Source organism: Thalassophryne amazonica, chromosome 5, assembly GCF_902500255.1.
Source record: "Thalassophryne amazonica chromosome 5, fThaAma1.1, whole genome shotgun sequence".
Classification (NCBI taxonomy): domain Eukaryota; kingdom Metazoa; phylum Chordata; class Actinopteri; order Batrachoidiformes; family Batrachoididae; genus Thalassophryne; species Thalassophryne amazonica.
The window spans coordinates 82801437-82817356 of record NC_047107.1 but is presented as its reverse complement, the minus strand read 5'-3'; the positions used below and the strand labels follow the sequence as shown (position 1 = coordinate 82817356).

Genomic DNA, 15920 nt, shown 5'->3' with positions numbered 1-15920 from the left:
ACAGATAGATATTGGGGCATGGAAGACTCCATTAAATTTTGGAGGTGATCCAGATTGGCAGACGTCAAAAAGCTACATTGCTCTTGTTCTTTATCTTTTGATTTGGAATAGAATGTGCAGTGTCTCAAAGTTCACCAACATCTACCTCAAAAATTTCAGAAATTCCTGGGAGGTCCCTCAAACTCAAAACCTCAAAATCTTGGTGGTTTTAGGCTTTAAGTCCTGACATACCGGCAGATTAACAGGACCTACCTGACCACAGAAAGATGGTGGAGATTTTATCTCACCCTACTTGAATCACTAGTCAGAAGTTATGCTGTTGAAATGATCAATTTAAGTTCCAAAGTTTCACATTTTCAAATTAAGTCTAATTTCAGCAGTGTTCCATACAGTTCTGTAAATCAGCAAGTTTTCATGCCAACAGCAGACAGCATGTGATGCTGGGTTGATCAGCTCAGATGTATCAGTAGATGTCACTGTATAACTGGAGAACAGAAGCAAATGCTGACGTCGCTTCATTGAACAATAGATCTTTGTCCACTCTGTGACAGACTTTGACATATATGCCCCGTTGAGTGAGCAAGTTATAGATTAAAAATAACTGCCAGTGATGAAAACCCAGCAGAGCTGTAATGCACTATGTAATTTTCAAATTGATCAGATTAAAATTGCAATGAGCAATTTATGTTAGCATATTATGAATGATTGCGGACAAGTATGAACCAACCACATCACCTCGAAGGGATCTGAATTATGAGACTGCATATTGTTACAGATGTTTCCATTGTGAACCTTTAAAGATGCATAAAAGATTTCTGATGACTTTGGTGAAGACAGAATAAATTTATTAGGAACAACAGCAGCAGTGTTCAAACTATTCTTATTTCAGTGCATTGTCCAGTGACATACATAAAAAAATTGTATTACAACCCCTGGCAAAAATTATGGAATCACCGGCCTCGGAGGATGTTCATTCAGTTGTTTAATTTTGTAGAAAAAAAGCAGATCACAGACATGACACAAAACTAAAGTCATTTCAAATGTTAACTTTCTGGCTTTAAGAAACACTATAAGAAATCAGGAAAAAAAATTGTGGCAGTCAGTAACGGTTACTTTTTTAGACCAAGCAGAGGGAAAAAATATGGAATCACTCAATTCTGAGGAAAAAGTTATGGAATCATGAAAAACAAAAGAACGCTCCAACACATCACTAGTATTTTGTTGCACCACCTCTGGCTTTTATAACAGCTTGCAGTCTCTGAGGCATGGACTTAATGAGTGACAAACAGTACTCTTCATCAATCTGGCTCCAACTTTCTCTGATTGCTGTTGCCATATCAGCTTTGCAGGTTGGAGCCTTGTCATGGACCATTTTCTTCAACTTCCACCAAAGATTTTCAAGAGTGTTGTATAGTAACGAAATAAAAATACTTCACTACTGTATTTAAGTACGTTTTGGGAGACTTTGTACTTTACTTGAGTTTTTTAATTCAGCTTACTTTCACTTTTACTTCACTACATTTCCGACCTTAATTACATACTTCTACTCCGATACATTTTCTATGCGCCATGTCGTTAAAAAAAACAAACAAACAAACAAAAAAAACCCCACACACACGAAAAAAGTAGTGTTTTCACCCAGAGACACCACTGATTACTAGTGACTGCAACGAAGTCAGGCCGATTTGTCAAGAGGCATGTCCGGTAGGCTTTTTTGCAGTTGCACATTTGGGGGGTGTTTGTCAGGAAAATGATAATTTCTCTAAATTGATTACAGACCTGCAGCGGGTCTGTAATCAACTTTTCTGCAGCGCATTTTTGCTTTTAACTTTGAACCAATCGAAGCAGTAATTCGCAGATCGAAGCAGTACTTCAATCTAAGATTCGTGGATTCATTGTTTTTTATTTCACTTTATCCTAATTTTTCTCCACTAAAATCCTGAAGAGCATATGTCTGTGAGTAATATTTAATATTTTTATGTTAAACCGACCTGTTCTGGTCTTCTGAAACAGTTGATAGATGTATTTTATAACTTAAAAACAGGACCGATGCTAACACGTTAGCATGTCTATGGCGTTTTCAATGTTAAAGTTAGCATTAAGCTGTTCGCATCAGCACGTTTGTGTTGGTTTTCTGTATAATTAATGGTTCAGCGTTCATTGTCGTAAAAGAGTCAAATTGTATTTTATTAAATGTATTTTGATTCATATATTATAATAATAGCAACAACAATAATAGTCTACATAATAGACAATAACAGTCAATAATAATAGACTAATAATGTTACAGTACAATTTTAGAAAAAGAGACAAAAAGAACCTAATGAAACAAAACACAACAGAAAAGATAAAACCATGTAACAATGAAAATAAATAGATACATATAGAAATAAATAATTGTTTCCTGTGAACACCTAGTGAGTAGTCTACTCTCGTTTAGGTTTTGAAGCCTTGTTTCTGAAGTGTTTTTGTGTGATGTGCACAATTTTCAGTATTTAGACTAATACTACCAGTCATTTACAAACCTAGATAAACTTTAATATAAAAAAATCAGTCTGTTTTTGATTATTAAGGTTTACTTGTACTTTTACTTTCAATACTTGAGTACATTTTGTTGTACATTACTTGTCATACTTAAGTACAATAAATACTAGATACTTTAGGACTTTTATTTGAGTAGCATTTCAATCAGTGACTTGAACTTCTACCAAAGTCATTTTTTTTTAATGGGTATCTGTACTTTTACTTAAGTGTGATTTTCCGGTACTTTATACAACACTGATTTTCAATTGGATTAAGATCCGGACTATTTGCAGGCCATGACATTGACCCTATGTGGCTTTTTGCAAGGAATGTTTTCACAGTTTTTGCTCTATGGCAAGATGCATTATCATCTTGAAAAATGATTTCATCATCCCCAGACATCCTTTCAATTGATGGGATAAGAAAAGTGTCCAAAATATCAACGTAAACTTGTGCATTTATTGATGATGTAATGACAGCCATCTCCCTAGTGCCTTTACCTGACATGCAGCCCCATATCATCAATGACTGTGGAAATTTACATGTTCTCTTCAGGCAGTCATCTTTATAAATCTCATTGGAACCAAACAAAAGTTCCAGCATCATCACCTTGCCCAATGCAGATTCGAGATTCATCACTGAATATGACTTTCATCCAGTCATCCACAGTCCACGATTGCTTTTCCTTAGTCCATTGTAACCTTGTTTTTTCTGTTTAGGTGTTAATGATGGCTTTTGTTTAGCTTTTCTGTATGTAAATCCCATTTCCTTTAGGCGGTTTCATACAATTCGGTCACAGACGTTGACTCCAGTTTCCTCCCATTCGTTCCTCATTTGTTTTGTTCCTCATTTTTGAGACATATTGCTTTAAGTTTTCTGTCTTGATGCTTTGATGTGTTCCTTGGTCTACCAGTATGTTTGCCTTTAACAACCTTCCCATGTTTGTATTTGGTCCAGAGTTTAGACACAGCTGACTGTGAACAACCAACATCTTTTGCAACACTGCGTGATGATTTACCCTCTTTTAAGAGTTTGATAATCCTCTCCTTTGTTTCAATTGACATCTCTCATGTTGGAGCCATGATTCATGTCAGTCCACTTGGTGCAACAGCTCTCTGAGGTGTGATCACTCCTTTTTAGATGCAGACTAATGAGCAGATCTGATTTGATGCAGGTGTTAGTTTTGGAGATGAAAATTTACAGGGTGATTCCATAATTTATTCCTCAGAATTGAGTGAGTCCATATTTTTTTCCCTCTGCTTGGTCTAAAAAAGTAACCATTACTGACTGCCACAATTATTTTTCCTGATTTCTTATAGTGTTTCTTAAAGCCAGAAAGTTGCCATTTGAAATGACTTTAGTTTTGTGTCATGTCTGTGATCTGCTTTTTTTCTACAAAATTAAACAACTGAATGAACGTCCTCTGAGGCCGGTGATTCCATAATTATTGCCAGGGGTTGTACTCATCCAGGATGTTTTCTCTGTGTCAGATGCTGCTGGCCATTAAAGGCGTGACATTCTCCCTCATATCCTCTCCAGCTGTGCTGCTCTCCTCTCTGGTCCTCCTCCCTTCCTTTGACAATCTTTCAAACCTCTTCAGGAACACGATGACAGTAACCAGTAGGGTCGCCTGGACCAGCACAAACACGAACAGGCACACCTGTGAGGCCAAAGCCAGGTCACAGTACCAGTAACGGCAGGACTCCAGCACCTCCTCCTCAGTCAGGTACACAACCAGCCGTCCTCTCAGGCTAGGAGGGGAGCTGCATTTGACACCTTGATGTGACGTGCTGCCCGCAGGCTGCCGCAGCAGCCAAGATTGCAAGTAGAGCACACCACAGTCGCACACCCATGGGTTACCGTGGAATGAGGCAGAATGCAGGGAGGTCAGCGTATCCAGCAGGCCGTTAGGGAGGGAGGTGAGCAGGTTGTTATGGAGATGAAGTTCAGTGGTGTCAGCAGGGAACAGGGTGGGGAGAGAGGAGGTGGTGAGAGACTTACTGCTGCAGTCTACCTGACCCCCAACACAGGAACAAAGGTGAGGGCATGCTGCTGACCTTTGACCTCTGACTTCAAAAAAGAGCAGTAGACACAGGAGCGTCTTCATTATGACCAAATGCTGAAAAGAAAAATAATATCTGTTACAACTAGGTCATATACACAGACTGGAATATCTCACGGATTGTTGTAATGTTGCTGCAGATATCATTTTTAGGTGTAAGAAAAGCTCTTGGAAATGAGCACTGGCATGATAGGGATTTAAACCAAGGATCCTCTGGTTTATATACGCTGCTCTCCAAAAGTATTGGACCTGCTTTGAAGGTCCCAATGAGCACAGTGGCCTCCATCATCCATAAATGGAAGAAGTTCAGATACACCAGGACTCTTCCTAGAGCTGGCCACCCATCTAAACTGAGCAATCAGGGGAGAAGGGCCTTGGTCAGGGAGGTGACCAAGAACCCGATGGTCACTCTGTCAGAGCTCCAGCATTCCTCTGTGGAGAGAGGAAAACTTTCCATAAGGACAACCATCTCTGCAGCAATCCACCAATCAGGTCTGTATGGTAGAGTGGCCAGATGGAAGCCACTCCTTAGTAAAAGGCGCATGGCAGCCCACCTGGGGTTTGCCAAAAGGCACCTGAAGGACTCTCAGACCACGAGAAACAAAATTGTCTGGTCTGATGAGACAAAGATTGAACTCTTTGGAGTGAATGCCAGGCATCATCAATCAATCAATCAATCTTTTTTTTTATATAGCGCCAAATCACAACAAACAGTTGCCCCAAGGCGCTTTATATTGTAAGGCAAGGCCATACAATAATTATGTAAAACCCCAACGGTCAAAACGACCCCCTGTGAGCAAGCACTTGGCTACAGTGGGAAGGAAAAACTCCCTTTTAACAGGAAGAAACCTCCAGCAGAACCAGGCTCAGGGAGGGGCAGTCTTCTGCTGGGACTGGTTCGGGCTAAGGGAGAGAACCAGGAAAAAGACATGCTGTGGAGGGGAGCAGAGATCGATCACTAATGATTAAATGAAGAGTGGTGCATACAGAGCAAAAAGAGAAAGAAACAATGCATCATGGGAACCCCCCAGCAGTCTATGTCTATAGCAGCATAACTAAGGGATGGTTCAGGGTCACCTGATCCAGCCCTAACTATAAGCTTTAGCAAAAAGGAAAGTTTTAAGCCTAATCTTAAAAGTAGAGAGGGTGTCTGTCTCCCTGATCTGAATTGGGAGCTGGTTCCACAGGAGAGGAGCCTGAAAGCTGAAGGCTCTACCTCCCATTCTACTCTTACAAACCCTAGGAACTACAAGTAAGCCTGCAGTCTGAGAGCGAAGCGCTCTATTGGGGTGATATGGTACTATGAGGTCCCTAAGATAAGATGGGACCTGATTATTCAAAACCAAACTTAGTTTTTCAGCATCACTCTGAGACAAGACCTTTCTGATTTTAGAGATATTGCGTAAATGCAAAAAAGCAGTCCTACATATTTGTTTAATATGCGCTTTGAATGACATATCCTGATCAGAAATGACTCCAAGATTTCTCACAGTATTACTAGAGGTCAGGGTAATGCCATCCAGAGTAAGGATCTGGTTAGACACCATGTTTCTAAGATTTGTGGGGCCAAGTACAATAACTTCAGTTTTATCTGAGTTTAAAAGCAGGAAATTAGAGGTCATCCATGTCTTTATGTCTGTAAGACAATCCTGCAGTTTAGCTAATTGGTGTGTGTCCTCTGGCTTCATGGATAGATAAAGCTGGGTATCAACTGCATAACAATGAAAATTTAAGCAATACCGTCTAATAATACTGCCTAAGGGAAGCATGTATAAAGTGAATAAAATTGGTCCTAGCACAGAACCTTGTGGAACTCCATAATTAACTTTAGTCTGTGAAGAAGATTCCCCATTTACATGAACAAATTGTAATCTATTAGACAAATATGATTCAAACCACCGCAGCGCAGTGCCTTTAATACCTATGGCATGCTCTAATCTCTGTAATAAAATTTTATGGTCAACAGTATCAAAAGCAGCACTGAGGTCTAACAGAACAAGCACAGAGATGAGTCCACTGTCCGAGGCCATAAGAAGATCATTTGTAACCTTCACTAATGCTGTTTCTGTACTATGATGAATTCTAAAACCTGACTGAAACTCTTCAAATAGACCATTCCTCTGCAGATGATCAGTTAGCTGTTTTACAACTACCCTTTCAAGAATCTTTGAGAGAAAAGGAAGGTTGGAGATTGGCCTATAATTAGCTAAGATAGCTGGGTCAAGTGATGGCTTTTTAAGTAATGGTTTAATTACTGCCACCTTAAAAGCCTGTGGTACATAGCCAACTAACAAAGATAGATTGATCATATTTAAGATCGAAGCATTAAATAATGGTAGGGCTTCCTTGAGCAGCCTGGTAGGAATGGGGTCTAATAAACATGTTGATGGTTTGGATGAAGTAACTAATGAAAATAACTCAGACAGAACAATCGGAGAGAAAGAGTCTAACCAAATACCGGCATCACTGAAAGCAGCCAAAGATAACAATATGTCTTTGGGATGGTTATGAGTAATTTTTTCTCTAATAGTTAAAATTTTGTTAGCAAAGAAAGTCATGAAGTCATTACTAGTTAAAGTTAATGGAATACTCAGCTCAATAGAGCTCTGACTCTTTGTCAGCCTGGCTACAGTGCTGAAAAGAAACCTGGGGTTGTTCTTATTTTCTTCAATTAGTGATGAGTAGAAAGATGTCCTAGCTTTACGGAGGGCTTTTTTATAGAGCAACAGACTCTTTTTCCAGGCTAAGTGAAGATCTTCTAAATTAGTGAGACGCCATTTCCTCTCCAACTTACGGGTTATCTGCTTTAAGCTACGAGTTTGTGAGTTATACCAAAAGATATAATATAATATATATATATATATATATATATATATATATAATATATAAGTGTAATAAGTGTAGCTTATTTGTAGCTTTGGAGGTCATGCTGGGCGAATGGGAGACTCGGCTCCGTACCTTGGAAAATCCTACAGCTAGCCAGACCCCTGTAGTTGGTGCGGACCAAGGTAGCTTAGCCGCCGTTAGCGGTCCCCCAGCAGATCCCGAGCAGCCGGGAAAGCAGGCCGGCTGGGTGACTGTGAGGAGGAAGCGTAGTCCTAAACAGAAGCCCCCTGTACACCACCAACCCGTTCATATTTCTAACTGTTTTTCCCCACTCGGCGACACACCCGCCGAGGAACAAACTCTGGTTATTGGCAACTCTGTTTTGAGAAATGTGAAGTTAGCGTCACCAGCAACCATAGTCAATTGTCTTCCGGGGCCAGAGCAGGCGACATTGAAGGAAATTTGAAACTGCTGGCTAAGGCTAAGCGTAAATTTGGTAAGATTGTAATTCACGTCGGCAGTAATGACACCCGGTTACGCCAATCGGAGGTCACTAAAATTAACATTGATTCGGTGTGTAACTTTGCAAAAACAATGTCGGACTCTGTAGTTTTCTCTGGGCCCCTCCCCAATCGGACCGGGAGTGACATGTTTAGCCGCATGTTCTCCTTGAATTGCTGGCTGTCTGAGTGGTGTCCAAAAAATGAGGTGGGCTTCATAGATAAATGGCAAAGCTTCTGGGGAAAACCTGGTCTTGTTAGGAGAGACGGCATCCATCCCACTTTGGATGGAGCAGCTCTCATTTCTAGAAATCTGGCCAATTTTATTAAACCCTCCAAACCGTGACTATCCAGGGTTGGGACCAGGAAGCAGAGTTGTAGTCTTACACACCTCTCTGCAGCTTCTCTCCCCCTGCCATCCCCCCAATACCCCATCCCCGTAGAGACGGTGCCTGCTCCCAGACCACCAACAACCAGGAAAAATCTATTTAAGCATAAAAATTCAAAAAGAAAAAATAATATAGCATCTTCAACTGCACCACAGACTAAAACAGTTAAATGTGGTCTATTAAACATTAGGTCTCTCTCTTCTAAGTCCCTGTTAGTAAATGATATAATAATTGATCAACATATTGATTTATTCTGCCTTACAGAAACCTGGTTACAGCAGGATGAATATGTTAGTTTAAATGAGTCAACACCCCCGAGTCACACTAACTGTCAGAATGCTCGTAGCACGGGCCGAGGGGGAGGATTAGCAGCAATCTTCCACTCCAGCTTATTAATTAATCAAAAACCCAGACAGAGCTTTAATTCATTTGAAAGCTTGACTCTTAGTCTTGTCCATCCAAATTGGAAGTCCCAAAAAACAGTTTTATTTGTTGTTATCAATCATCCACCTGGTCATTACTGTGAGTTTCTTTGTGAATTTTCAGACCTTTTGTCTGACTTAGTGCTTAGCTCAGATAAGATAATTATAGTGGGCGATTTTAACATCCACATAGATGCTGGGAATGACAGCCTCAACACTGCATTTAATCTATTATTAGACTCAATTGGCTTTGCTCAAAATGTAAATGAGTCCACTCACCACTTTAACCATACTTTAGATCTTGTTCTGACTTATGGTATGGAAATTGAAGACTTAACAGTATTCCCTGAAAACCCCCTTCTGTCTGATCATTTCTTTCTAAAATTTTAACTATTAGAGAAAAAATTACTCATAACCATCCCAAAGACATATCGTTATCTTTGGCTGCTTTCAGTAATGCTGGTATTTGGTTACACTCTTTCTCTCCGATTGTTCTGTCTGAGTTATTTTCATTAGTTACTTCCTCCAAACCATCAACATGTCTATTAGACCCCATTCCTACCAGGCTGCTCAAGGAAGCCCTACCATTATTTAATGCTTCGATCTTAAATATGATCAATCTATCTTTATTAGTTGGCTATGTACCACAGGCTTTTAAGGTGGCAGTAATTAAACCATTACTTAAAAAGCCATCACTTGACCCAGCTATCTTAGCTAATTATAGGCCAATCTCCAACCTTCCTTTTCTCTCAGAAATTCTTGAAAGGGTAGTTGTAAAACAGCTAACTGATCATCTGCAGAGGTATGGTCTATTTGAAGAGTTTCAGTCAGGTTTTTAGAATTCATCATAGTACAGAAACAACATTAGTGAAGGTTACAAATGATCTTCTTATGGCCTCAGACAGTGGACTCATCTCTGTGCTTGTCCTGTTAGACCCCAGTGCTGCTTTTGATACTGTTGACCATAAAATTTTATTACAGAGATTAGAGCATGCCATAGGTATTAAAGGCACTGCGCTGCGGTGGTTTGAATCATATTTATCTAATAGATTACAATTTGTTCATGTAAATGGGGAGTCTTCTTCACAGACTAAGGTTAAGTATGGAATTCCACAAGGTTCTGTGCTAGGACCAATTTTATTCACTTTATACATGCTTCCCTTAGGCAGTATTATTAGAAAGCATTGCTTAAATTTTCATTGTTACGCAGATGATACCCAGCTTTATCTATCCATGAAGCCAGAGGACACACCAATTAGTTAAACTGCAGGAATATCTTACAGACATAAAGACATGGATGACCTCTAATTTCCTGCTTTTAAATTCAGATAAAACTGAAGTTATTGTACTTGGCCCCACAAATCTTAGAAACATGGTGTCTAACCAGATCCTTACTCTGGATGGCATTACCCTGACCTCCAGTAATACTGTGAGAAATCTTGGAGTCATTTTTGATCAGGATATGTCCTTCAATGCGCATATTAAGCAAATATGTAGGACTGCTTTTTGCATTTGTGCAATATCTCTAAAATTAGAAAGGTCTTGTCTCAGAGTGATGCTGAAAAACTAATTCATGCATTTATTTCCTCTAGGCTGGACTATTGTAATTCATTATTATCAGGTTGTCCTAAAAGTTCCCTGAAAAGCCTTCAGTTAATTCAAAATGCTGCAGCTAGAGTCAATCAATCAATCAATCAATTTTTTTTTATATAGCGCCAAATCACAACAAACAGTTGCCCCAAGGCGCTTATATTGTAAGGCAAGGCCATACAATAATGATGTAAAACCCCAACGGTCAAAACGACCCCCTGTGAGCAAGCACTTGGCTACAGTGGGAAGGAAAAACTCCCTTTTAACAGGAAGAAACCTCCAGCAGAACCAGGCTCAGGGAGGGGCAGTCTTCTGCTGGGACTGGTTGGGGCTGAGGGAGAGAACCAGGAAAAAGACATGCTGTGAAGGGGAGCAGAGATCGATCACTAATGATTAAAAGCAGAGTGGTGCATACAGAGCAAAAAGAGAAAGAAACAGTGCATCATGGGAACCCCCCAGCAGTCTACGTCTATAGCAGCATAACTAAGGGATGGTTCAGGGTCACCTGATCCAGCCCTAACTATAAGCTTTAGCAAAAAGGAAAGTTTTAAGCCTAATCTTAAAAGTAGAGAGGGTGTCTGTCTCCCTGATCTGAATTGGGAGCTGGTTCCACAGGAGAGGAGCCTGAAAGCTGAAGGCTCTGCCTCCCATTCTACTCTTACAAACCCTAGGAACTACAAGTAAGCCTGCAGTCTGAGAGCGAAGCGCTCTATTGGGTACTGACAGGGACTAGAAGGAGAGAGCATATTTCACCCATATTGGCCTCTCTTCATTGGCTTCCTGTTAATTCTAGAACAGAATTTAAAATTCTTCATCTTACTTATAAGGTTTTGAATAATCAGGTCCCATCTTATCTTAGGGACCTCATAGTACCATATCACCCCAATAGAGCGCTTCGCTCTCAGACTGCAGGCTTACTTGTAGTTCCTAGGGTTTTTAAGAGTAGAATGGGAGGCAGAGCCTTCAGCTTTCAGGCTTCTCTCCTGTGGAACCAGCTCCCAATTCGGATCAGGGAGACAGACACCCTCTCTACTTTTAAGATTAGGCTTAAAACGTTCCTTTTTGCTAAAGCTTATAGTTAGGGCTGGATCAGGTGACTCTGAACCATCCCTTAGTTATGCTGCTATAGACATAGACTGCTGGGGGTTTCCCATGATGCACTGAGTGTTTCTTTCTCTTTTTGCTCTGTATGCACCACTCTGCATTTAATCATTAGTGATTGATCTCTGCTCCCCTCCACAGCATGACTTTTTCCTGATTCTCTCCCCTCAGCCCCAACCAGTCCCAGCAGAAGACTGCCCCTCCCTGAGCCTGGTTCTGCTGGAGGTTTCTTCCTGTTAAAAGGGAGTTTTTCCTTCCCACTGTCGCCAAGTACTTGCTCACAGGGGGTCGTTTTGACCGTTGGGGTTTTTCTGTAATTATTGTATGGCTTTTGCCTTACAATATAAAGTGCCTTGGGGCAACTGTTTGTTGTGATTTGGCGCTATATAAATAAAATTGATTTGATTTGATTTGATCATGTTTGAAGGAAACCAGGCACCATCCCTCTAGTAAAGCATGGTGGTGGCAGCATCGTGCTGTGGGGATGTTTTTCAGTGGCAAGAACTGGGAGACTAGTCAGGCTTGAGGGAAAGATGAATGCAGCAATGTACAGAGGCATCCTGGATGAAAACCTGCTCCAGAGCACTCTTGACCTCAGACTGGGGTGATCTTTCAGCAGGACAATGACTCCAAGCACCCATCCAAGATATTAAAGGAGTGGCTTCAGGACAACTCTGTGAATGTCCTTGAGTGGTCCAGCAGAGCCCAGACCTGAATCCGATTGAACATCTCTGGAGAAATCTGAAAATGGCTGTGCACCGATGCTCCCCATCCAACCTGATGGAGATTGAGAGGTGCTGCAAAGAGGAATGGGCAAAACTGCCCAAAGATAGATGCACCAAGTTTGTGGCATCATATTCAAGAAGACTTGAGGATGTAATTGCTGCCAAAGGTGCATCAACAAAGCATTGAGCAAACGGTGTGAATACTTATGTACTTATGTGATTTCTTGCCTTTTTAAATAAATAAATAAATTCATTAATTAATTTACAAAAAACAAACATTTTTATCTTGTCATAACTTAGTGTTGTGAGTAGAATTTTGACAGAAAAATGAATTTACTCCATTTAGGAACAAGGCTGTAACATAAAATGTGGAAAAAATGAAGCGCTGTGAATACTTTCCAGATGCACGGTACTTTGAATGGATCATAACTTTAACAGTCCTTGTTGTTGAAAACAGTGCAAATTTATCTTATACATGACTTCTTAACATCTTTTAGGCTACATAAGTGAGAAGGTTTTGTTTAAAATGTGGTCTGAGGAAATGTCACGTACCTTCAGAGCTGCGTGGCTTCGGGAGCAGATAGTGTGTCGCTCTGACAGGACAAGTGTGTGACCGCCAGCTGGAACTTGCTGATAAAAGCCTGTGTCTCTGCAGACGTATGTGTATATATATCTGCAACACATGCAAGCACAGGCTTCTAATTGGACATTTGGAGCACTTTGTATAAGGCAAATACAAACTGAGTCAAATCCTCTTTACTCAGATGCAAAGGCTGCTGTCCGTTTCACTGCTGAATTTAACCTGGTATTGCCCCAAAATCTGCAGCCCTATCACTGACTTTCACCATTCTAAGGAGATTGTGTATGATGATCAACTTCTGCGTGTCAAATTTTTAAAGAGAGAACTCATAATTATGTTGAAATGATTTATTTGCATTGACTTAAAGTTCTTCTTGCTAATGATCGCACTAGAACATGGCTGTTGCTTGTGGTTTAAGAGCAGCCTGATCATTGAAAATCAACCTATCAAACTATGAATATTGGATCCACCCCAAGCTGAATGTGGAAATGAAATGAAATGAAATGAAATGGTAATAAAAAGTAAATCCAAGTTGCTGTGAAGAGCAGGTGGACTGTGGGATGGGGGTTGGACTGCCAACCTGTAAACTGGGACTGGATTCCAGATGTATATAAGGATATCTGTATCTTCTCAATCCACCTAGTTGTCAATGCGTGCCAGCCTTGATTGGAGAGGTAACCTTTTGGAGAAGGTCATGGGTTGTCGGGTGATCCGGTTTCCTCCCACATCCAAAGACATGCAGGTTAGGTGAATTGGAAACTTTTTAAATTGTCTGTAGGTCTGCGTGCAGGTGTGAATGTGTTTGTTTGTCTATGTGTGGCCGTGTGACAGACTGGCGTCCTGTCCAGGGTGTACCCCACCTCACACCCTGATGGAGATTTTATGAGTTGTTACCATTCATTTAATTAATCATTGCCTGCTTACATGATATTCAATGTAATCAAAAGTAGTCTGAGTTAAGTTTCTGCTTCTTGTGAAATGAACTGTATCAACTATCTGTTATCTGTGTGATGTGGGAGTGAAACCAGCCACAAGACTGAAAGAATATGTGTCTTAGCTGACTTGTTAAAGGATTCTACATTTATTATTGTCTGAATTATATTCTTTTATACTTCATTTACTCATTCAATCATAATAATTATGTACCCATTCATATATGCTGCATTTAAGCTAAATGATTGCTCAGCCACGGTGATGAACTAAAGGTTGTTTCAGGACTCTGTTGACATCGAAACTTAACTGCTTACTCCCTTCTTTCAGTGAAAGAAACGAGCATGTTTCACAGGAAACCGTAACTCACAAGCAACCGTTCACCCCTCCCTTCCCCAAACGCAATGTACCCTAATGCTACGTTGTATTGTTTATGATTTTTTTCTTTTTCAATAAAAGAGCAAGCACCGGGGGGGCGGTGGAGAGGAGCAGGAGAAGCAAGGTTGGTCTTAGGTTTGTACGCTCTCTCCGAAGCTTCTCCCCTTTGCGCAAAGCTCACAAAAGAGATCTCTGTCTAATGTTGTCTCTTTTTACTGTATGTGATTGTGCTTTGAGAAACTGTGTTTTGCAGGATACGATCTCAGGCACAGTTTAAGTGCCAGGTACAGTTCGGGCAACGGACCTGACATTTTCCTGGCGCCCAACGTGGGGCGTCGACACATCCTCCCTCCGTAACCAGAAGATGACACGCCGCAACCCTGTTAGACGGAGGAAAAGACCACCACTTCAAACGTGGCCGCGCTCTAGACTGAAGTCGACTTGTGGCTCGGAGGAGGGATTGACGACGCTCTACGAAGCCACTAGAATCACAATTTTGACGTAAGTAAATACAACTGAAGGGAAATAACATAAAAAAAAAAAAAGGTTCCAGATTCCCTCAGTCCCTTGCTGAACTGAACTGAGACTGTGAACTGTCACCTTCAGCACCTAAGCCCAAACAAACTGCACCTTTTGAACTGTCACTAAAGATGACGCCTGTACTAGTCAACATGAAGGACGAAGAGCTCCTGCTGAGGAGAGAAAGAGTTAGATGACGTAAGGGAGAAATCCGAGAGGTTCATAGCAGAAAGAAATGCTCTTGTTTTTGTTGTTGTATGATAATGTTGATTCTGTTAGCAGGGGTAATATATTTACTTCATCATTTCCGGTTACAAGGGACAGCTAGACAAGCGAAGCGTTTGCAAAAATCAATAAAAGATACATACCTAAACAGATGCTAGCACTACTCGATGAGATAAAAAACGATACCACAGACAATCCATTACAGCAAAACTCTTGGTACAATTATGCAACGATCGTAGCTCAATCAGTTAATGAGACAGACTGTTATGTCTGTTCATACATCCCAATATCCAGCACACAACCAACTTTATGGGCACGACCATTTAGTTATGGTGTCACTGACTGTATTGTTCAAGCTATGTACGTAACAATGACTGGTGAGGATCACATATATATGTCCAAAGCATACAGCGGATGGAATGGATCTCATTGGGGGAAACTTTATGACCCGTGTAGTCAGTTAGTAACCTTGACTAGGATTAAGGCATCTGCACTTGTGGCCAAAACTGTTATAATACCCCACGGAATTAAATTTCCAATTTGTTATTATCAGGAAGGGAATGTATCAGTGGGACGGTTGACTGCTAAGAGATGTGTAGAGACTCGCCTAAATGTTGGAGAGTGTATTCAAGTTAACACAACCAAATCTGAAACCCTATATTGTGGAAAGTGGGCTTAGGACAGACCCTCCTGTCCAACAGATCACAATTGCTTCAGGATAGCAAAATTATGGTTACCGGCCCGGAACGGAACATGGCCAGTGGATGACGTGTTCTGGGTTTGTGGTACACGCTTGTACCTGATTCTCCCACCGGGATGGGATGGAATTTGCGCCCCTACCCAGGTGTCAGATCACACCTTTGTCGTCGCGGCCGAGCCCAAAAGGCCAGAAAAGGTGAGGCGGAATTTGGACGACGTGGAGATTCACCAGGTAAAACACATCTGGCAGAGCGATGATGTGCCCGAGGAGTTTAAGATCAGGGAAGATTGGGAGAGGGGTGGTCTATCCGTGTTGCCCTGGTTGGGTATTCCAAACTTACAGTTTCGATTAGAAACAGTAAATTATCGATTGGCTGTATTCCTAAACATGTCTCTCGTAGTCAACAAAGCCCAAAACAAAATGTTGACTGAAATCCGTACGATGGTCCTC

The 15920-nt window shown here is 40.9% G+C and overlaps 1 protein-coding gene across 1 annotated transcript; it reads right to left on the bottom strand.

Moving 5' to 3' along the window:
* Window positions 1-3990: 3990 nt before the first annotated feature.
* Window positions 3991-12804, bottom strand: gp1bb (glycoprotein Ib platelet subunit beta). The gene is made up of 2 exons (XM_034169477.1): window positions 12691-12804; window positions 3991-4642 (listed from the first exon to the last, which is right to left on the bottom strand). The coding sequence occupies exon 2, from the start codon at window positions 4628-4630 to the stop codon at window positions 4010-4012; it is 621 nt and encodes a 206-aa protein (XP_034025368.1). The 5' UTR covers window positions 4631-4642; window positions 12691-12804; the 3' UTR covers window positions 3991-4009.
* Window positions 12805-15920: the final 3116 nt, after the last annotated feature.